Below are 23,543 nucleotides of genomic sequence, written 5' to 3' on the forward strand. Positions count from 1 at the left end.
AAGAATATAACTTCTATAATACTGCTCCTATGTACAAGAATATAACTACTATAATACTGCCTCCTATGTACAAGAATATAACTACTATAATACTACTCCTATGTACAAGAATATAACTACTATAATACTGCTCCTATGTACAAGAATATAACTACTATAATACTTCCTCTATGTACAGGTATACATCTACTTCTACACCATTATGTACTGAGCAGATGTATTGATGTTCCTGCTGTTCTGTGATATGACAGGTTGCGGTATTGTTGGATGTTGGGTTTCCTTGCTTTGTCTATTACTTACCGTATACATGTTGCTTTTGTTGGTTTGTGCCTTTCGCACCCGCACTGAATATATTCTGACATTACATACATGACTTTTCACCGTTCCTGGTGATTTCCCAGCAGATAACAGACAGCAAACAGAATGTAATGTATGTAAATATGAGGTGCGGGCAGCGTGACATTGACGTTCCCCGCACCCGCTGTTCTTTGTCTCCAGATGTTTGTGATGAAGGATTGATATAAAATCCTCTCTATGAATCTGCATCTTGTCATCACCGGAGCATTGCCGCACTGTCAGCGGGAAGCTGAGGCTTATATGAGCCAATGACATAAATTTACATAAATCTGTGTTCACATAGCAGGGACTTTATAGCCTGGGAGGTGAGTGACAGTAAAGGGGTCTCTGCAGAAGTTCTGCAGCTTCCTAATATACTGTGTATATCATATTTTCACCATCCTGGTGGTCTGTAGCGGCACAGCAGGGCGGGGTGGTAGACAGGAGAGTGCTTGTTAATGCAGCGTGGGGGGTGTTTGTGGCCTTGAAAAAAACCTAGGTATGCTACTGGCACTCAAATATTGTCACCAAGCAGAGCCTATATCACAGTCCCATATAGTGCCCAAATACTACCGCCACATAGTAACCATATAACTGCCATCCAATGAATACCTATATTGACTTTGGATGCGGTGTATTGGACACATGTGCTTTGCTCTGGAGTGGAGACCCCTCTTCCCTTTCTGCCTTTATATCAAAACATTATATAGTGCCCCAATAACCACTCTAAAATAATACCGTTGCATAGTAAACAAATAACTGGGATTGAATCTATGCCTATACTGATACTGATCCTGGAAAGGAAGCACTTGGACACTTTTGCTCCATCCTTGCCCTACAGCTTAGCGACCCTCTCCTCTTCTATTCCTGACTTTACATTATAATACCGTGTAGTGCGCAAATGACCACCCTAATATAATACTGTCACATAGTAACAAAATAACTGGAATCCAATGTAGGCCTATACTAATCCTGGAAGGGGGCACTCCGTCACTTATGCTCTATCTTTTTCCTGGAGCTGAGACCCCCCCTCCTACCTTACTGACTTTTTAACATAACGCAGTATACAACCCCAAAATATTACTGCAACATAGTAACTAAATAACCGGCATACAGTGTATTTCCATTCTGAACTTGGAGGGAAAGTATTGGACACATGCTACATTTTTGCCTTGGAGCTTAGCTCCCCTTCGTACCTTCCCGCCTTCACATCGTAATACCATATAGTACCCAAATAACCACCCTTAAATAATTCCGCCACATAGTAACTAAAGAACTGTCATCCAGTGTACATCTATACTAATCCTTGAGGGGGATTATTGGACACTTGAACTCCATATTTACCTTGCCTTCCCGTCTTTATATCATTACACCATGTACTGCCCAAACAATTACCCTAAAATAATACCGCCACATACTGCCTATACTGATCTCAGAGGGGGGGCACTGGACACATGTAATTTATCTTTGCTTTGGATTGAAGACCCCCCCCAATTCCCACCTTTAAGCATAGCACAAGGTCACATGATCCTAAAGAAACCTAACGTGACCCGCTCGCTCTGCACGCTGCGGAGAGCACAGAACATTTTGTGCTCCGGATGCTGCGCCGTCGACTCGTAGCTTTATTTACACTCCAGCGCATATCGGAGGAACAACATGAATGTATTTTAAATGGGAATTTTGTCCCTTGGAGGTTGGAGCAGCTCGTAGCGAGGTTCTCATGCACCAGGTTAGAAGTTAGCCATGTAATTGATGGAATGTTTTCTTGAGCGCCGCTGCTCTCCCCTAGTCATGCTACGCCGCAGCGCACACACAAGATTTGATCTTAATACATAATGTCTGGCCTACGAGGTTCCCCTACGGACTATGACGGCGGCTGTCAGCTGCTCTCAGATTTAACAAGTCTCATCCAGGGCGCACGTTGTGTGCTCCTATAAGATGTGCATGAATATGCCACGGCGCGCTCAACCCTACTAATTGGAGCAGACGGTTGGAAAACATCTGGATGTTGGAGGAGATGGGAAGACGTGGAGGCGGCGGTATATTAATGAAGTATGTCCCAGGTCGACTGGTCTAGTAACAAGCAGCAGATAGATGCCCGGGAAGGATGGTACAGGCCCTTACACCAAATCCTGCTATACCAATAATGAGTGGTTATACTATACTGACTTATATTGGATGCATAATACTGTCATACAGTGATGTATAATTCCTCAATACAGAACCTAGATAATACTGCTATACAGTATTTATACTATACTGACTTATATTGGATGCATAATACTGTCATACAGCGATGTATAATACCTAAATAAGGAACCTAAATAATACTGCCATACAGTGGTTATACTATACTGACTTATATCGGATAAATAATACTGCCATACAGTGGTTATACTATACTAACTTATCTAGAATAAATAATACTGCCATACAGTGGTTATACTATACTTACTTATATGGAATAAATAATACTGCCATACAGTAGTTATACTATACTGACTCATATCAGATAAATAATACTGCCATACAGTGGTTATACTACACTGAATTATATAGAATAAATAATACTGCCATACAGTGGTTATACTATACTGACTCATATCAGATAAATAATACTGCCATACAGTGGTTATACTATACTGACTTATATTGGATGCATGATACTGTCATACAGTGATGTATAATTCCTCAATACAGAACCTAAATAATACTGCTATACAGTATTTATACTATACTGACTTATATTGGATGCATAATACTGTCATACAGCGATGTATAATACCTAAATAAGGAACCTAAATAATACTGCCATAAAGTGGTTATACTATATTGACTTATATAGGATAAATAATACTGTCATACAGTGATGTATAATACCTCAATACAGAACCTAGATAATAATGACATACAGTGGTTATACTGTACTGACTCATATAGGATAAATAATACTGTCATACTGTGATGTATAATACCTCAATACAGAACCTGAATAATACTGCCATACAGTGGTTATACTATACTGACTTATATCGGATAAATAATACTGTCATACAGTGGTTATACTATACTAACTTATATAGAATAAATAATACTGCCGTATAGTGGTTATACTATACTGACTTATAAAGAATAAATAATACTGTCATACAGTGGTTATACTATACTAACTTATCAAGAATAAATAATACTGCCATACAGTGGTTATACTATACTTACTTATATGGAATAAATAATACTGCCATACAGTAGTTATACTATACTGACTCATATCAGATAAATAATACTGCCATACAGTAGTTATACTATACTGACTCATATCAGATAAATAATACTGCCATACAGTGGTTATACTATACTGAATTATATAGAATAAATAATACTGCCATACAGTGGTTATACTATACTGACTCATATCAGATAAATAATACTGCCATACAGGGGTTATACTATACTGACATATAGAATAAATAATACTGCCATACAGTGGTTATACTATACTGACTCATATCAGATAAATAATACTGCCATACAGGGGTTATACTATACTGACATATAGAATAAATAATACTGCCATACAGTGGTTATACTATACTGACTTATATCGGATAAATAATACTGCCATACAGGGGTTATACTATACTGACATATAGAATAAATAATACTGCCATACAGTGGTTATACTATACTAACTTATATCGGATAAATAATACTGCTATACAGTGGTTATACTATACTGACTCATATTGGATAAATAATACTGCCATACAGTGGTTATACTATACTGACTCATATCAGATAAATAATACTGCCATACAGGGGTTATACTATACTGACATATAGAATAAATAATACTGCCATACAGTGGTTATACTATACTGACTTATATCGGATAAATAATACTGCCATACAGGGGTTATACTATACTGACATATAGAATAAATAATACTGCCATACAGTGGTTATACTATACTGACTTATATCGGATAAATAATACTGCCATACAGGGGTTATACTATACTGACATATAGAATAAATAATACTGCCATACAGTGGTTATACTATACTAACTTATATCAGATAAATAATGCTGTCATACAGTGGTTATACTATACTGACTTATATCGGATAAATAATACTGCCATACAGTGATTATACTATACTGACTCATAGTGGATAAATAATACTGCCATGCAGTGGTTATACTATACTGACTCATATCAGATAAATAATACTGCCATAAAGTGGTTATACTATTGTTGGCTGTAGTTGGCACTGAAATGGAGATTTCTAAATCTTTATTGAATAATACTTTTGCTCCCTGACCTTCTCCTTCCAGACTTGCGGTGACCAAAGGGGATCTTCTCCCCAGTAGGGGGCGCACACATGGCAGGGTGATCTCTGACAACCTTATTCCCACACACTGCCTGCTGCAGCCATTGTCAGACACTGGATTATATGCATATACTTGTAAGAAGAAAGAGACGACTCTGCCGCCTGTGAGCAGAACTGACCGTCCTGTTATGTGGGATCTGGAAGGTTCTCTGACAAACACTTCTTCATCTCCCTCCACCATGAGGACTGAGCCAAATAAGTGAGGCGGTGACTATATACTGAATGGCTGGTAATGACGCCTGGACCGCGCTTCTTGTTTTGGCACTTGTGCTGAAACAAACAAGAGCTGATTGAAAGTACCAGCATGGCAGGCGCGACCATCTGTGATTCCTCCGCTGCCAGGCCAGCAAATTACATGAAGCTTTAGATCTGCCAGTATAGAGCGGGGTCACCTGCTGCCAGCTGTGGTACCTGCTCAGCACAAGGGGGTGATATCCATAGGGGGTTGTATAATCTACCAATACATCAATATACGAGACTGCAGACACCGAACAAGCAGGGAAGGCGGGAAATTTCACTTTGAATTTTGCAGAATTGAGAATGCAGCTCTGGAGGACACTACAGAATCAGTATGCGGTGAATGATATAATGGTCTACAAGAAGATGTATCACCTATACCAGATGTACATATATAATTATATACAGGAGATACCCAGGTTATACCGGCTGTACATATAGAATTATATACAGGAGATCCCCAGGTTATACCAGCTGTACATATATAAGTATATACAGTATATACCCAGGTTATACCAGCTGTACATATATAATTATATACAGTATATACCCAGGTTATACCAGCTGTACATATAGAATTATATACAGGAGATCCCCAGGTTATACCAGCTGTACATATATAAGTATATACAGTATATACCCAGGTTATACCAGCTGTACATATATAATTATATACAGTATATACCCAGGTTATACCGGCTGTACATATATAATTATATACAGTATATACCCAGGTTATACCGGCTGTACATATATAATTATATACAGTATATACCCAGGTTATACCGGCTGTACATATATAATTATATACAGTATATACCCAGGTTATACCGGCTGTACATATATAATTATATACAGCATATACCCAGGTTATACCGGCTGTACATATATAATTATATACAGTATATAGCAGGTTATACTGGCTGTACATATATAATTATATACAGTATATACCCGGGTTATACCAGCTGTACATATATAATTATATACAGTATATACCCAGGTTATACCGGCTGTACATATATAATTATATACAGTATATACCCAGGTTATACCAGCTGTACATATATAATTATATACAGCATATACCGAGGTTATACCGGCTGTACATATATAATTATATACAGTATATACCCAGGTTATACCAGCTGTATATATATAATTATATACAGTATATACCCAGGTTATACCAGCTGTACATATATAATTATATACAGCATATACCGAGGTTATACCGGCTGTACATATATAATTATATACAGTATATACCCAGGTTATACCAGCTGTACATATATAATTATATACAGTATATACCCAGGTTATACCAGCTGTGCATATATAATTATATACAGTATATACCCAGGTTATACCAGCTGTACATATATAATTATATACAGTATATACCCAGGTTATACCAGCTGTACATATATAATTATATACAGTATATACCCAGGTTATACCGGCTGTACATATATAATTATTTACAGTGTATACCCAGGTTATACCAGCTGTACATATATAATTATATACAGTATATACCCAGGTTATACCAGCTGTACATATATAATTATATACAGTATATACCCAGGTTATACCAGCTGTACATATATAATTATATACAGTATATACCCAGGTTATACCGGCTGTACATATATAATTATTTACAGTATATACCCAGGTTATACCGGCTGCACATATACAATTATATACAGTATATACCCAGGTTATACCAGCACGGTCCATACTGTTATGTAATATATCTTATATTTGGCCGTCTCTGGAGGTGATCTCTCCCCGCTCCGAGGTGTCTCCTTCCCCTATGAATTCTCCCGGTGACGTCCGTACCTTGCAGACCTCTCTCCGGCATCTGGACTCAGTCATCCCAATAATTTCCGCTCACAGATTTTGTATTCAGGTTCATGATGCATGAAAATCTAATAAAGGCGATTAGCACACTTCTTAAATATCTAATGCGGGGAGCGGGCGCTCACATATAGCCCGGATGGATCCTGCACTCAATTATTTACATTGGTTAATAATTTACATTAATTAAATGTGCAGACCCCGGCGCCTAATTCTGGTGTCTTGTAAGATAAATTATCGCCCGTCAGTCACCTCGAAGATGTTTTATTAACGGGCACGGAATTCAGAATTGTGCGGGGAAGGTCCTGGAATCCTGACAGTCTTAGAAGATCGGTGGTAGGTGGGGTCTTAGTGGTCAGACCTCCAACCATCATAGATGACGTAGGTGAGAATTGACTTTGGTAGACCAAACCCATTGTATTGGCAGAATTGAACCCACTCATGGACCACATGGTAAAAATCTAAATGTTCCCCTCACCGGTGCTGGATTATACCCTAGGGTCGAAGTGCAGGACCCTTGGGACTATAGACATGTATAAAAAGGAAGCCCCATATGGTACGTTCTTCCAGGTCTAATATTATCTACAGTATAACACTGAGCCAGGCCTTACGATCTCTGAATTACTTTCCATCCCACGTCCCAAAGACGTCCTGACCACAATGAAGGTCGTCGCTTAATTTAGTCAAGTCAACGCATTCTGATTCTATTGGAAACGCGTGACCTGATATTGACGCTTGTGTCTTCACAGGTTGGGAGTAGTCGAGCACCATGAATCCCACCGGCAGGATGAATTCGTGCAAATTTATGGACCAGGACATCGAAGGTCGAGGCATTAAGTTGCCCAAACAAGCACAGAGCCCTCCGGTGGTGCCAACCAACAGAACCATGACAATGGCAGAACCGGAGAAGAGACGGAGGCAGCGGTACGTAGAGAAGGACGGGAAGTGTAACGTTCATCACGGAAACGTCCGGGAAACCTACCGCTATCTGACAGACATATTCACCACCTTGGTGGACCTCAAGTGGAGGTTTAATCTTCTAGTCTTTACCATGGTCTACACCATCACATGGATTTTCTTTGGATTCATTTGGTGGCTCATTGCCTATATCCGTGGAGACCTGGACCACATTGAAGATGCAACATGGACGCCATGTGTGGATAAGTTGAACGGTTTTGTGTCGGCCTTCCTTTTCTCCATAGAGACAGAGACCACCATAGGTTATGGATACAGAGTCATAACGGACAAGTGCCCAGAAGGAATCGTCCTTCTACTGGTCCAAGCCATCCTTGGCTCCATAGTCAACGCCTTTATGGTGGGATGCATGTTTGTAAAGATCTCCCAACCAAAGAAACGGGCAGAGACCCTCATGTTCTCCAATATGGCCGTCATCTCTGTGAGGGATGGGAAGCTGTGTTTGATGTTTAGGGTGGGGGACCTCAGAAACTCGCACATTGTGGAGGCGTCGATCAGAGCCAAGCTGATCAAGTCCAAACAAACTAAAGAGGGAGAGTTTATTCCCCTTAACCAGACGGACCTCAATGTAGGTTTCGACACCGGAGATGACCGTCTGTTCCTGGTGTCTCCTCTTATTATCTGTCACGAGTTTAATGAGCAGAGTCCATTCTGGGAGATTTCCAAGGAGCAGCTGGGGAAGGAAGAGTTTGAGATTGTGGTCATCCTGGAAGGAATGGTGGAAGCTACAGGTGAGATCTACAGTATGTGACCGAGTGAGACCACGTGCTCCGATATTACCCATAATGCTTTGTACACTCTCATTATATGCTATGGTGCACCGATGGTAGGAGATGGGGTGAGACACGAATCAAACACAGCTGTATTAATGGCAACACTGCACACAGTATTATCCCCCATAGTGGCCCCTGCACACAGTATTATCCCCCATAGTGGCCCCTGCACACAGTATTATACCCCATAGTGGCCCCTGCACACAGTATTATCCCCCATAGTGGCCCCTGCACACAGTATTATGTCCCATAGTGGCCCCTGCACACAGTATTATGCCCCATAGTGGCCCCTGCACACAGTATTATACCACATAGTGGCCCCTGCACACAGTATTATCCCCATAGTGGCCCCTGCACACAGTATTATGCCCCATAGTGGCCCCTGCACACAGTATTATGCCCCATAGTGGCCACTGCACACAGTATTATCCCCCATATTGGCCCCTGCACACAGTATTATCCCCCATACTGGCCCCAGTACACAGTATTATGCCCCATAGTGGCCCCTGCACACAGTATTATGCCCCATAGTGGCCCCTGCACACAGTATTATCCCCCATAGTGGCCCCTGCACACAGTATTATGTCCCATAGTGGCCTCTGCACACAGTATTATGCCCCATAGTGCACCCTGCACACAGTACTATACCCCATAGTGGCCCCTGCACATAGTATTATGCCCCATAGTGGCCCCTGCACACAGTATTATGCCCCATAGTGGCCCCTGCACACAGTATTATCCCCCATAGTGGCCCCTGCACACAGTATTATGTCCCATAGTGGCCTCTGCACACAGTATTATGCCCCATAGTGCACCCTGCACACAGTACTATACCCCATAGAGGCCCCTGCACACAGTATTATGCCCCATAGTGCACCCTGCACACAGTACTATACCCCATAGTGGCCCCTGCACACAGTATTATTCCCATAGTGGCCCCTGCACATAGTATTATACCCCATAGTGGCCTCTGCACACAGTATTATGTCCCATAGTGGCCCCTGCACACAGTATTATACCCCATAGTGGCCCCTGCACACAGTATTATACCCCATAGTGGCCCCTGCACACAGTATTATGCCCTATAGTGGCCCCTGCACACAGTATTATACCCCATAGTGGCCCCTGTACACAGTATTATACCCCATAGTGGCCCCTGCACACAGTATTATACCCCATAGTGGCCCCTGCACACAGTATTATACCCCATAGTGGCCCCTGCACACACTAGTATGCCCTATAGTGGCCCCTGCACACAGTATTATACCCTATAGTGGCCCCTGCACATAGTATTATACCCCATAGTGGCCCCTGCACACAGTATTATCCCCCATAGTGGCCCCTGTACACAGTATTATACCCCATAGTGGCCCCTGCACACAGTATTATCCCCCATAGTGGCCCCTGCACACAGTATTATACCCCATAGTGGCCCCTGCACATAGTATTATACCCCATAGTGGCCCCTGCACATAGTATTATACCCCATAGTGGCCCCTGCACATAATATTATACCCCATAGTGGCCCCTGCACACAGTATTATGTCCCATAGTGGCCTCTGCACACAGTATTATGTCCCATAGTGGCCCCTGCACACAGTATTATGTCCCATAGTGGCCCCTGCACACAGTATTATTCCCCATAGAGGCCCCTGCACATAGTATTATACCCCATAGTGGCCCCTGCACACAGTATTATACCCCATAGTGGCCCCTGCACACAGTATTATACCCCATAGTGGCCCCTGCACACAGTATTATGTCCCATAGTGGCCCCTGCACACAGTATTATGTCCCATAGTGGCCTCTGCACACAGTATTATGTCCCATAGTGGCCCCTGCACACAGTATTATGTCCCATAGTGGCCTCTGCACACAGTATTATCCCCCATAGTGGCCTCTGCACACAGTATTATGTCCCATAGTGGCCTCTGCACACAGTATTATCCCCCATAGTGGCCCCTGCACACAGTATTATCCCCCATAGTGGCCCCTGCACACAGTATTATACCCCATAGTGGCCCCTGCACACAGTATTATACCCCATAGTGGCCCCTGCACATAGTATTATACCCCATAGTGGCCCCTGCACACAGTATTATACCCCATAGTGGCCCCTGCACACAGTATTATGCCCCATAGTGGCCCCTGCACACAGTATTATCCCCCATAGTGGCCCCTGCACACAGTATTATCCCCCATAGTGTCCCCTGCACACAGTATTATACCCCATAGTGGCCCCTGCACACAGTATTATGTCCCATAGTGGCCCCTGCACACAGTATCATCCCCCATAGTGGCCCCTGCACACAGTATTATGCCCCATAGTGGCTCCTGCACATAGTATTATGTCCCATAGTGGCCTCTGCACACAGTATTATCCCCCATAGTGGCCCCTGCACACAGTATTATGTCCCATAGTGGCCTCTGCACACAGTATTATACCCCATAGTGGCCCCTGCACACAGTATTATGCCCCATAGTGGCCCCTGCACACAGTATTATCCCCCATAGTGGCCCCTGCACACAGTATTATCCCCCATAGTGTCCCCTGCACACAGTATTATACCCCATAGTGGCCCCTGCACACAGTATTATGTCCCATAGTGTCCCCTGCACACAGTATTATGTCCCATAGTGGCCCCTGCACACAGTATTATGTCCCATAGTGGCCTCTGCACACAGTATTATGTCCCATAGTGGCCTCTGCACACAGTACTATACCCCTTAGTGGCCCCGTATTATGCCCCATTGTGGGGGCATTATGGGACCACCCATGAACAATTATTACATTCTGGGGTCTTTTCAGACACAAAAGTATAATAATCGGAGAAGCAGGGGAGGATACAAACATAAAAAAAACCTGTAAATTACCTCTCCTGGGGTCCAGGTCTACAGTGATGGAAGAGACGTCACTTGAGCTGGGGTTTGTGTCGCGATGCATAAGGACGCAGGACCTGGCCCATGTGATGTCTGGGACGATACACAAGTAGGCCTGAAGCCTTCGGGAGTGCTGGTGTTCCGTCACCTCTCCCTGAGTATAATGATAGCAGTGCTTGTGGGTTTTATGGGCCTGCGGCCTCACTTACCGATCCTGGTTCCTGTTCACATCCGCAGGAGTGGAAGCGCCGGCGGCCCTGAGCAGGAGCCAGGATCGGTCAGTAAATAGGGCTTGTAAGCTGCCGGAGTAATTCCAGCAGGTAATGGCCTATTTTTTTTTAAAAAACACAGCCGGGCCCACTAATGTCCCAGACCCTCTAATGTCCCGGGCCCTGTGGCAGCCACTACCGCTACTACCCCGTTAATAACGCCTCTGGAAGTGATGTCATGTGGCAGAGACATTTCTGGAGAACCCTTGTGTGTGGGCGAGCATTATCCTGCTGAGAAATACGAGTAGTCCACCATGCCATGACAGATAACACCATACCTCCCAACTTTTGAAGAACTGAAAGAGGGACAAATTGTGCGGCGCGCACAGCGCGTCGCGGGAAGTTTAGCCCCGCCCACTTTTGTGTTGACTCCGCCCACTCGTTAATTTTTCATGTGCCCGCACACAGTATAATCCTCCTACAGTCACCCGTAAATTATATGCCCCCCCTCTATCTCTCCCCCAGTTTCATATACACCCTTCATCTGCCCCCAGTTTCATGTCCCTCTTCCATCTCTGCCCCCAGATTAATGTCCCTCCATCTCTGCCCCCAGATTCATGTCCCCACATCTCTGCCCCCAGATTCATGTCCCTCCATCTCTGCCCCCAGATTCATGTCCCCACATCTCTGCCCCCAGTGTCATGCCGTCCTCTCCATCTCTGCCCCCAGATTCATGTCCCCCATCTCTGCCCCCAGATTCATGTCCCCACATCTCTGCCCCCAGTTTCATGTCCTCTCCATCTCTGCCCCCAGATTCATGTCCCCCATCTCTGCCCCCAGATTCATGTCCCCCCATCTCTGCCCCCAGTTTCATGTCCACTCCATCTCTGCCCCCAGATTCATGTCCCTCCATCTCTGCCCCCAGATTCATGTCCCCACATCTCTGCCCCCAGTTTCATGTCCACTCCATCTCTGCCCCCCAGATTCATGTCCCTCCATCTCTGCCCCCAGATTCATGTCCCCACATCTCTGCCCCCAGATTCCTGTCCCTCCATCTCTGCCCCCAGATTCATGTACCCCATCTCTGCCCCCAGAGTCATGTCCCACATCTCTGCCCCCAGATTCCTGTCCCTCCATCTCTGCCCCCAGATTCATGTCCCTCCATCTCTGCCCCCAGATTCTTGTCCCTCCATCTCTGCCCCCAGATTCATGTCTTCCATCTCTGCCCCCAGATTCATGTCCCCACATCTCTGCCCCCAGTGTCATGCCGTCCTCTCCATCTCTGCCCCCAGTGTCATGCCGTCCTCTCCTTCATCTGCCCCCAGATTCACGTTCCACCTCCACATTAAACTTACCTTCTTCTCCGCTCCCTCGCCGCTCTCTGCCCGCCTCTCTCCCTGATACATGCGGCTGAAGCTGCTCGCGTGCTCGCTTCGCCGCTGCGTCTCTCTCTCGCTGACACATGCGGCTGAAGCGAGGAGCTGACCTGTGTCAGCTCCTCGCTTCGCCGCTGCTGCCGGCTCCTGGCTTGTACATCGCGTCTACAAGCCAGGAGCCGGCGGCAGCAGCGAAGCGAGGAGCTGACACAGGTCAGCTCCTCGCTTCAGCCGCATGTGTCAGCGAGAGAGAGACGCGAGCAGCTTCAGCCGCATGTGTCAGGGAGAGAGGCGGGCAGCGGCGAAGCGAGGAGCTGACCTGTGTCAGCTCCTTGCTTCAGCCGCGTATGTGTACAACTCAGATCTGCGTCCTCTGGACGCAGATCTGAGTTGAAATCGGGACATACCTCCCTCCAACCGGGACCGCGGGACATGTCACCCAAATCGTGACTGCCCGCGGAAATCGGGACGGTTGGGAGGTATGTAACACACGTGGCTACAGGATGTCCTGTACATATCACTGAGCTGTTAGTGACCTCCCATCACTACTCAGGATGACTTACTGTCCTACGTGATGGCTGCCACATCATTACACCAGCAGGGGGCAGAGTTTCACTCCATAGCATAGACAGGTGCGAGGCCTCCATACTACAACTCTACTGAGATCCCCAAACACAGCCTGGATTCATCAGTAAAGACAATGCAGTTCCAGTCTGTACAGTCCAGGGTTCTTGTTCACGACACCCATGTCAAACGTAGTTGATGGCAGGACATGTAATGGGTGCCATGACATTAAATTTCCTTCAGCTACTCACCTGGAAATGGTGCGGTCAGCGACAGGAGGTGTAATGAAGGGGCCACCTATGTCAGGATGGTGAACAAGGAAACTGTGGGGGCTGTTTGTGCTTATCGGCAGATCCTACCATCCTCTGTACTGGATTGAGAACATTGCAGAGGCGTGTGTGACAGTCAGCCATCTCTCAACAAGAGGTACACTACCCAAAAGTAGCTTCTAAGAGGCTTTTTTTATAGGCTACTTTTACGCCCTCTGGTGGTAAGACCCAGTGTCTTATCCAACCTCACCTGTAATCATTGACATATCTGCCGCACTTGAGTCCCGTCACTCATTTGTTCCTATGTAGAGGGAACTTCATAGGTTTTATGTGTACTCGGAGCCTCTTCTATTCCCTGGTCTCATTTCTATGGATACTCTGTATCTGGCGGTGTGTTCTGTGTTATAATGCGCGCCCCCGGTGATGTGGGGTTTTTACATCACTCATTTGTTCCTATGTAGAGGGCACTTCATAGGTTTTATGTGTACTCGAAGCCTCTTCTATCCCCCTCATCTCATTTCCATGGATATTCTGTATTTGGCGGTATGTTCTGTGTTATAATGCGCGTCCCCATTGATGTTGGGTTTTTACGTCACTTGGTTGAGTCCCATCACTCATTTGTTCCTATGTAGAGGGCACTTCATAGGTTTTATGTGTACTCGGAGCCTCTTCTATCCCCTGGTCTAATTTCTATGGATACTCTGTATCTGGCGGTGTGTTCTGTGTTATAATGCGCACCCCTGGTGATGTGGGGTTTTCACGTCCCTGATTTGTTCCTATGTAGAGGGCACTTCATAGGCTTTATGTGTACTCAGAGCCTCTTCTATCCTCCTCATCTCATTTCCATGGATATTCTGTATTTGGCGGTATGTTCTGTGTTATAATGCGCGCCCCCATTGATGTTGGGCTTTTACGTCACTTGGTTGAGTCCCATCACTGATTTGTTCCTATGTAGAGGGCACTTCATAGGTTTTATGTGTACTCGGAGCCTCTTCTATCCCCTGGTCTAATTTCTATGGATACTCTGTATCTGGCGGTGTGTTCTGTGTTATAATGCGCACCCCTGGTGATGTGGGGTTTTCACGTCCCTGATTTGTTCCTATGTAGAGGGCACTTCATAGGCTTTATGTGTACTCAGAGCCTCTTCTATCCTCCTCATCTCATTTCCATGGATATTCTGTATTTGGTGGTATGTTCTGTGTTATAATGCGCGCCCCCATTGATCTTGGGTTTTTACGTCACTTGGTTGAGTCCTATCACTGATTTGTTCCTATGGAGAGGGCACTTCAGAGGTTTTATGTGTACTCAGAGCCTCTTCTATCCTCCTCGTTTCACTTTCATGGATACTCTGTATTTAATGGGGTGTTCTGTGTTATAATGTGTGCCCCTGGTCATGTGGGGTTTTCACATCACTTCATCTGGACTCATCACTCATATGTTCCTATGTAGAGGGCACTTCAGAGGTTTTATTTGTACTCGGAGCCTCTTCTATTCCCTGGTCTAATTTCTATGGATACTCTGTATCTGGCGGTGTGTTCTGTGTTATAATGCGCGCCCCCGGTGATGTGGGGTTTTCACGTCACTGATTTGTTCCTATGTAGAGGGCACTTCATAGGCTTTATGTGTACTCAAAGCCTCTTCTATCCTCCTCATCTCATTTCCATGGATATTCTGTATTTGGCGGTATGTTCTGTGTTATAATGCTTGCCCCCATTGATGTTGGGCTTTTACGTCACTTGGTTGAGTCCCATCACTGATTTGTTCCTATGTAGAGGGCACTTCAGAGGTTTTATGTGTACTCAGAGCCTCTTCTATCCTCCTCGTTTCACTTTCATGGATACTCTGTATTTAATGGGGTGTTCTGTGTTATAATGTGTGCCCCTGGTCATGTGGGGTTTTCACATCACTTCATCTGGACTCATCACTCATATGTTCCTATGTAGAGGGCACTTCAGAGGTTTTATTTGTACTCGGAGCCTCTTCTATTCCCTGGTCTAATTTCTATGGATACTCTGTATCTGGCGGTGTGTTCTGTGTTATAATGCGCGCCCCCGGTGATGTGGGGTTTTCACGTCACTGATTTGTTCCTATGTAGAGGGCACTTCATAGGCTTTATGTGTACTCAAAGCCTCTTCTATCCTCCTCATCTCATTTCCATGGATATTCTGTATTTGGCGGTATGTTCTGTGTTATAATGCGCGCCCCCATTGATGTTGGGCTTTTACGTCACTTGGTTGAGTCCCATCACTGATTTGTTCCTATGTAGAGGGCACTTCATAGGTTTTATGTGTACTCGGAGCCTCTTCTATCCCCTGGTCTAATTTCTATGGATACTCTGTATCTGGCGGTGTGTTCTGTGTTATAATGCGCACCCCTGGTGATGTGGGGTTTTCACGTCCCTGATTTGTTCCTATGTAGAGGGCACTTCATAGGCTTTATGTATACTCAGAGCCTCTTCTATCCTCCTCATCTCATTTCCATGGATATTCTGTATTTGGTGGTATGTTCTGTGTTATAATGCGCGCCCCCATTGATCTTGGGTTTTTACGTCACTTGGTTGAGTCCCATCACTGATTTGTTCCTATGTAGAGGGCACTTCAGAGGTTTTATGTGTACTCAGAGCCTCTTCTATCCTCCTCGTTTCACTTTCATGGATACTCTGTATTTAATGGGGTGTTCTGTGTTATAATGTGTGCCCCTGGTCATGTGGGGTTTTCACATCACTTCATCTGGACTCATCACTCATATGTTCCTATGTAGAGGGCACTTCAGAGGTTTTATTTGTACTCGGAGCCTCTTCTATTCCCTGGTCTAATTTCTATGGATACTCTGTATCTGGCGGTGTGTTCTGTGTTATAATGCGCACCCCCGGTGATGTGGGGTTTTAACGTCACTCATTTATTCCTATGTAGAGGACACTTCATAGGTTTTATGTGTACTCGAAGCCTCTTCTATCCCCCTCATCTCATTTCCATGGATATTCTGTAGTTGGCGGTGTGTTCTGTGTTATAATGCGCGCCCCCAGTGATGTGGGGTTTTCACGTCACTGATTTGTTCCTATGTAGAGGTCCCGTCATAGGTTTTATGTGTACTCGGAGCCTCTTCTATCCCCCTTGTCTTATTTTCATGGATACTCTGTATCTGGCGGTGTGTTCTGTGTTATAATGCGCACCCCCATTGATGTTGGGTTTTTACGTCACTTCGTTGAGTCCCATCACGCATTTGTTCCTATGTAGAGGACACTTCAGAGGTTTTATGTGTACTCGGAGCCTCTTCTATTCCCCTCGTCTTATTTTCATGGATACTCTGTATCTGGCGGTGTGTCCTGTGTTATAATGCGCACCCCCATTGATGTTGGGTTTTTACGTCACTTCATTGAGTCCCATCACTCATTTGTTCCTATGCAGAGGGCACTTCAGAGGTTTTATGTGTACTCGGAGCCTCTTCTATCCTCCTCGTCTTATTTTCCTCCTGCACTTATTACATCCAGCGGGGGCCTTGCGGCTTCACCAGAGCACAACATTAGTGATGCATAATGCGCGTTACTGTGGGATCTACGAGGACATTATATCATTATTACTCACTTTATTGATTTTTTTTTTTTGTGGTTTAGGGACCTGGAAAATATATTGATATTTTCCTAAACAGTACAGGGGGGCATTGTTATATAATAGGGGCCCTGCTACTATGGGGTACAATAGCGGGCACTATTATAGAAGGGGCATTATATATGTCACATGTCCATATGTTTCTCACTTATTATATACATCTTGTAACCATAGGATTATACAGACAGTGAAGAGTGACACCTAGTGGTGTTCCTGTAACATTACATGAGAATCTAGATTCTTTATGCAACACTGACCTCTGGTGTTAAGAGTGGATACTGCAATGTGTTACAAAATTCAGTGCTTCTTAAAGGGGTTTTCTGAAAATTTTAAATTGTTGACCCTGTCCTTAGGAAGGGTTATCAATTGAAGATATGTGGGGGTGCGACCCCCATAAATTAATTAGTTGAAGCAGCAGTTGTGATCCCTTAGAGACATTTCTACGTTACAGGCCATGTGACATCAAGTTCATCGATCAATCTAATAGTATCTCAGTCCCATTCAAGTTAATGAGCTGAGCTGCAATACCAAGTACCGCCACTATACAATGTACAGCACTGCAGCTTATTAAAAACAGCTGATCAGCAGGGGGGGCCGGGTATCGGACTACTGCTATTGGAAGGATAGGTCACCTCTAGTGCCTAGAACTCCTCTTTAAAGGAATTGTCCAGACATAAGTCATCAATATCAGATCAGAGAGGTCCTGACACCCCCGCCGATCAGCTGTTCATAGATATGTAGCTGTGTAGCAGCCATGCCAGGTTTCTACAGGTAAGTGTAAAATAAATAAAAAAAGTTGTCACAGTCCCACCCCTTGGATAAATTAAAGGGGTCCTCTACTTTGGACAATCTATACGTGTTGTCACACTATTGTAGATAACGTGTCCCCCAGTTGTAATGAGTGGGGGAACCTTGTAGTAAGTGTTCAGTTTCCCTGCAGCGCCTCCGCAGGAGAGATAGAGCATTACAGAGTCAGGTCCTCCAGAGCGAGGGACACTCTTTCTGGCTGTTCTCCGTTCCAAAAATAACACATATTGGTCAAATTTACCTTAATAATTTTTTTATTTTTTGCTGCAGGTATGACATGTCAGGCTCGCAGCTCCTACGTGGAACGAGAGGTGCTCTGGGGTCACCGCTTCATGCCGGTCCTCACGCTGGAAGAAGGCTTCTATGAAGTTGACTACGACACGTTCCATAACACGGACGAAACGCCAACCCCTACCTGCAGCGCCAAAGAGCTGGCGGAGCTGAACGAGAAGGGCGAGGCGCTGCAGCTCACTTCCACCAACAGCAAAGGCAACCAGACCACAAGTGACCTGGAGGAAGGGTCAGAGGTCACGAACGCCCCCCCAATGTCCAACGGGGACGTCAGTAAAATAAAGATGGATGGTTGTGAGTGAGGGACGTAATAAAAAAAAAAAACGAGTGACTTTTTCGCCAGCAATAGCGGGACGGGTGAGGACTCGGGTCGTGTATCTGAGCGCTATAGTATCAACGACCTGCAGCATACGCCAAATCAATCATCGGACTGTACGTGGCCTGCGCAGCGGCGGCCATCTTGTCTGCTACACTGTTTATTAGGGCGCGGCCAATCAGGACTCTAGGATCTGATGACATCACAAGGACTGTCCCTGGATATAGGGAACAACTATTTCAGATGGGAGAGATGTGAAAAAGAGCAGCGCCCCTTTAAATGAAACTAGCCATACCTTAGGTAGATCTGTTTCTGGAAAAGCTGGGTGACCGATAAGGAAGCCATGATCGTTTTTACTGCAGCGGTCACCCAACTTTCCTAGAATCCTGTATGTAAAGATTTATTCCCATCTGTCCATTTCACTGGGTAGTTTGCCTTTCAGGAGCCAGGGAAAGCTGGATGGTGTCTCTACTGATCTTTAACTAAAAGATGATCAAAGAGATTATAAAAATGTGACCACTTGGTATATCTATTACTGGGAAAGCTGGGTGATAATCATAATGTGCACCATTACAGGGCTTGCTGGTGTCACTCAGCTTTCCTAAATTCCTGATAAGCACATCTAGCTAGCTTTGGCATAATATACCTGCTGTTCATTTACCATTCTGATTGACAACCACTGTGGATATTCTATCTGCAGCCATATTGTGTAATCACCCAGCTTTCCAGAAGCAACTCGTGGCTCTCCAACACTTGTGAAACTACAACTCCCAGCATGCCTTGGTAGCTGGAAAGCCTCAGGTGGGGGGGCTGCACTAGAAAACGTCAGCTTTCTCCCAGAAACAGTGCCACACCTGTCTACAGGTTGTGTCTGGTATTGCAGCTCAGCTCCATTCACTTCAACAAGTTGCAATACCGGACACCACCTAATGACAGGTGTGGCGCAGTTTCTGTTTGTTTTATCCCCGTAATGTTTTACTGGGAGACTTGTTATGAAGGGGTTAAGAGCATGTGCTGACTCCAATCCCAGGCATTAGTCAGTGACTAATCCATTCATCAGCATTGCAACATGTATTAAAGAAACGGAGACATCAGGTGTTCAGCTAAAGGGCAGATGTTGTGCAACTACAACTCCCAGCATGCACACTGGCCCTGCTGTTCTCGAAACTGTGATAGAAGTGAATGGAGCATGCCGGGAGTTGTAGTTTCACAGGCCTTAGGTGGCCCCTGAAGATCCCAGTATTATAATGGCACATGGTAGGAGGGGCCCCTGGTACACACTGTCCATTAGGGCCCCAGATTACACCTCTGCTCCACATCCGTAAGGGGTGACAGCGAGATAAGGGCGGTGCGTTAATAAACACGTACGCGAATACTTCTTACAGGGCCCCATTATTCATATCCACACCGTACTGGTAAGTCTTTACTTACAGGTGGGGTTGAGCCGATCTTGACTTTTCAGGATCAATTTTGAAATCCAATTTCCGATCATTTTTCATTCGAACCCGATCTCGATCCCAACTCCAATCCCAATGCAAGTCAATGGGATTCTTTTACTAATCGGAGATCGGATTTTAAAAGCAATCCTATTCACTATACAGCATGGAATCTAACAATTAAGCTTTAATTGTTAGAATCCAAATCAAATGTGTAGCGATTTTTTTTAATCACTAAGTAGCCAGAGGATTTTTTATTAATCCTCTGGCTACTTAGTCCCCCCTGGTGTCCACTTACCTGCAGAGATGGCTGCTCCGGTGCCCGGTGTTCTCGGTCTTCTTCGCCTCGCTATTCCCCCCCCCCCCCAGGTTAGGAGAGTGTGGGCGGGTACTGGGAGGGGAGACGTCACGTCTCCCTGCCCTGTACCCGCCCATACTCCTAAGCCACAAGCCCCGCCTTCTTCCTAGCTCTTTAACACTAACCAGGGAGGCAGGGGCAGCAAGGCGAAGAAGAACGAGAACACCGGGCACCGGACCAGCCATCTCTGCAGGTAAGTAGCTACTAGAGATGTTAGCTAACCTCCCATTAGAATGAATGGACGCAGCCGGCGCGCAGGGGGTTAAGGTTGTGTGCCGGCTGCTTCCATTCATTCCTACGGAACTGCAGTGGAGCCTTCACACTGAGTATACACTCTGCTCAGAATGAGCGGAGCGTATACTCAGTGTGAAGGCTAACATCATTAGCTCTTCCCACAATGCTTGGCCAGTAGCAAAGCATTGTGGGAAATAATCACCGATCTCCATCCCACCTAAAAAGATCGTGTTCGGAATTCCGATCGCGATCGTGAAATTTTCTCGATCGCCGATCGGAATCTGATCTTTTCTGAACACGATCGTTCAACCCTACTTACAGTACTTGTCTCCGGTCACTGACAGCAAGCAGAGATGGTGAAGGACTGACCAGGCCTCGGATTAAAGGGATGTCCTGGTATTTACAACAGATCGTAAAGCAATTCACAGAAGCCTGCACTGCACAGACACCTACAGTGTGATGTCATCAGAAGGTCTCAGTAGTGCAGCCTCAGGCTTTGGAACGGCCAGGTCTCAGAGCTGGAGGAAGACATTAAAATGGTGACATCTTAAAGGGGTCTTTCTGGACTTACAATTGATAGCCTATCCTTAGATCATCAGATCAGTGTGGGGGGGAGGGGGCAGACTCCGGCCATCCCCATTGATTGCAGGCATGGGCCACATAAACGTGGCCAAGTGTGGTGTCCAATTTCTTTACAGAATTCGAGATGACACTTGGAGGACATTGAGTTCCTTTCGTCCACCATTGATTTCAGTTATGGTTTTGTTCCAATTTCACAGGGCAGGACCTCGGGCTGCTCGCTTGGTTGTATGGGGCGTTAGTAGTTGACGACCTATTCTCTTTAGGCCCACCAATCAACTGTTTGAAGAGGATGCAGCATTCAGGTGAGCGCCATACATTATGTTGTGGCGGTGTTTGGTACTGCAGCTCAGTCCATTCACTTGATGTTATGTAACCAGCACCACTTCACACAGCTAACACACAAGGCTTCCCTGACCCCTGCCGAATATAAGGATAGATTGTCTATTACCCAAGCCCAAAAAACCCCTTTGAAAAAATTGACTTCTGCGGCCTCTTCACTGCTTACCCAGAACAGCGCCGTACATTGCATAGTGGCCGTGTTTTGTACTGCAGCTCGATCCCAGTCATTTGGAGAGTACTAACCTGCAGCATGGTCATGTGACCGACCGCTTGTGAAGAAGTGGAGCTCCATATCATAGTCCTGGGTTCTTGGGCAAGCACTGCAGCCCCTTCCTCACCAAGTTCATGTCCACAACAATGTGTAGCGGCTGTGATGGTAATGCACATTGGTCTGTCCCATGCACTGAATGGAGCTGCAATACTTAGTGCAGCCACTATGAAATAGGTGGCGCTGTAACAGATGAAGACCTCACAGTTCTTGCTCATATAGGTCACTGGTCTGACTGCCAGCAACACTATCCATCTAATAGGGGGAAGGGGACGGGTTACCAGTTATAAAGTTCTGGAGAGAAAGAGTTTTCGGGGGTCGCCTCTGCATTACATGGACTACACCTACAATTAGGATCACCCCCAACATTGATTAACCCTATCCTGTATATCAATGTATCCTTACACTATTACTTTACCAGCAGATCCCTCTTCTGTACCGTCCATAAGGCACAAGGTGACCTATACTGGGGCCAGTTATAAACATCCGAAAATATACAGGGTTCTATTTTAGGAACCAGATTGGCCTAATCTGGAAACTACATGTCCCTCGTGTACTTCATATCGACAACCTCCGCCATTACAACACACACAAGTGATTTCTCAGCAGGATTTCTGTTTTCAGTTCTTACGCCAATAGAAACAAGTTCAGCTGCAGTTCAAGGTATGAACACCAGGTGGCAGCAGCAGAGATACACCTATAGGCCTCCAGTCGGGCTTAGTCAAGTATTTCCACCATGCCGGCCTATTACAATGCACTGTGACTAGATGAACGTTTGCCAACGACTTGTTAACCGTCTGTCTCCTGTATGCGTCTTGTATGTCCGTGTCCTGAGAGCCAATAAATATTTCATATATAAGATTTGCAGCCTGGGGGTCTTTTTTGGGGTCTATTTAGACAGGACATCCTTCTCCAGATGGATCATGAAGTTGCACAAGAGTGAGCAGACAAAGAATAACCAAAAATCAACCAGGATAACCCGTGTGATTTTGGTTATTACAATATTTGCAAGGTTCTGCCAAACCAAAACTGCTATTGTATTCTCTACAGACCCCAGAGTGCAATAAGCGGGGCCCAGAAACGTGTTACTCGCCTCTCCTGGGCTCCAGCGTGACTCCCTGCTGTCTGGGACTGCGAGGCCTCTTATTGTGTCAACACTGTGTGACCCATGTGACCGCTGAAGCCCAATCACGGGACTCAGATCAGTCAGAAGACTCGAAGAGAGCAGGGCGTCACGCCAGAGCCCAGGAGAGGCGAGTAACACTTAACGTAAAAAGCCCAATTAATAGTAACTTTGATTTCAGGTCATCATCGCCAGCTCTCTCTGCAAGGCTGAGATACGGCGAGGTGCAAGGAGTGATGTCACTGAGAGTAAGGTCCTGGCAGGGCACTAGAGGGGCATAAATAAATACCACGAGACGTACGAC

General features: G+C 45.3%; 1 protein-coding gene across 1 annotated transcript in view; it reads left to right on the plus strand.

Annotated features, from left to right (window-relative positions):
* Nucleotides 1-19,136, plus strand: part of LOC142209006 (G protein-activated inward rectifier potassium channel 2-like) — a 67,595-nt gene extending 48,459 nt beyond the window's left edge. The window contains exons 2-3 of the mRNA XM_075277936.1: nucleotides 7,581-8,537; nucleotides 18,563-19,136. Coding sequence (XP_075134037.1) covers nucleotides 7,601-8,537; nucleotides 18,563-18,885 — 1,260 coding nt within the window. The 5' untranslated portion in view covers nucleotides 7,581-7,600 and the 3' untranslated portion in view covers nucleotides 18,886-19,136. The remainder of the gene's footprint in view (nucleotides 1-7,580; nucleotides 8,538-18,562) is intronic.
* Nucleotides 19,137-23,543: the final 4,407 nt, after the last annotated feature.

Source organism: Leptodactylus fuscus, chromosome 6, assembly GCF_031893055.1.
Source record: "Leptodactylus fuscus isolate aLepFus1 chromosome 6, aLepFus1.hap2, whole genome shotgun sequence".
Lineage (NCBI taxonomy): Eukaryota > Metazoa > Chordata > Amphibia > Anura > Leptodactylidae > Leptodactylus > Leptodactylus fuscus.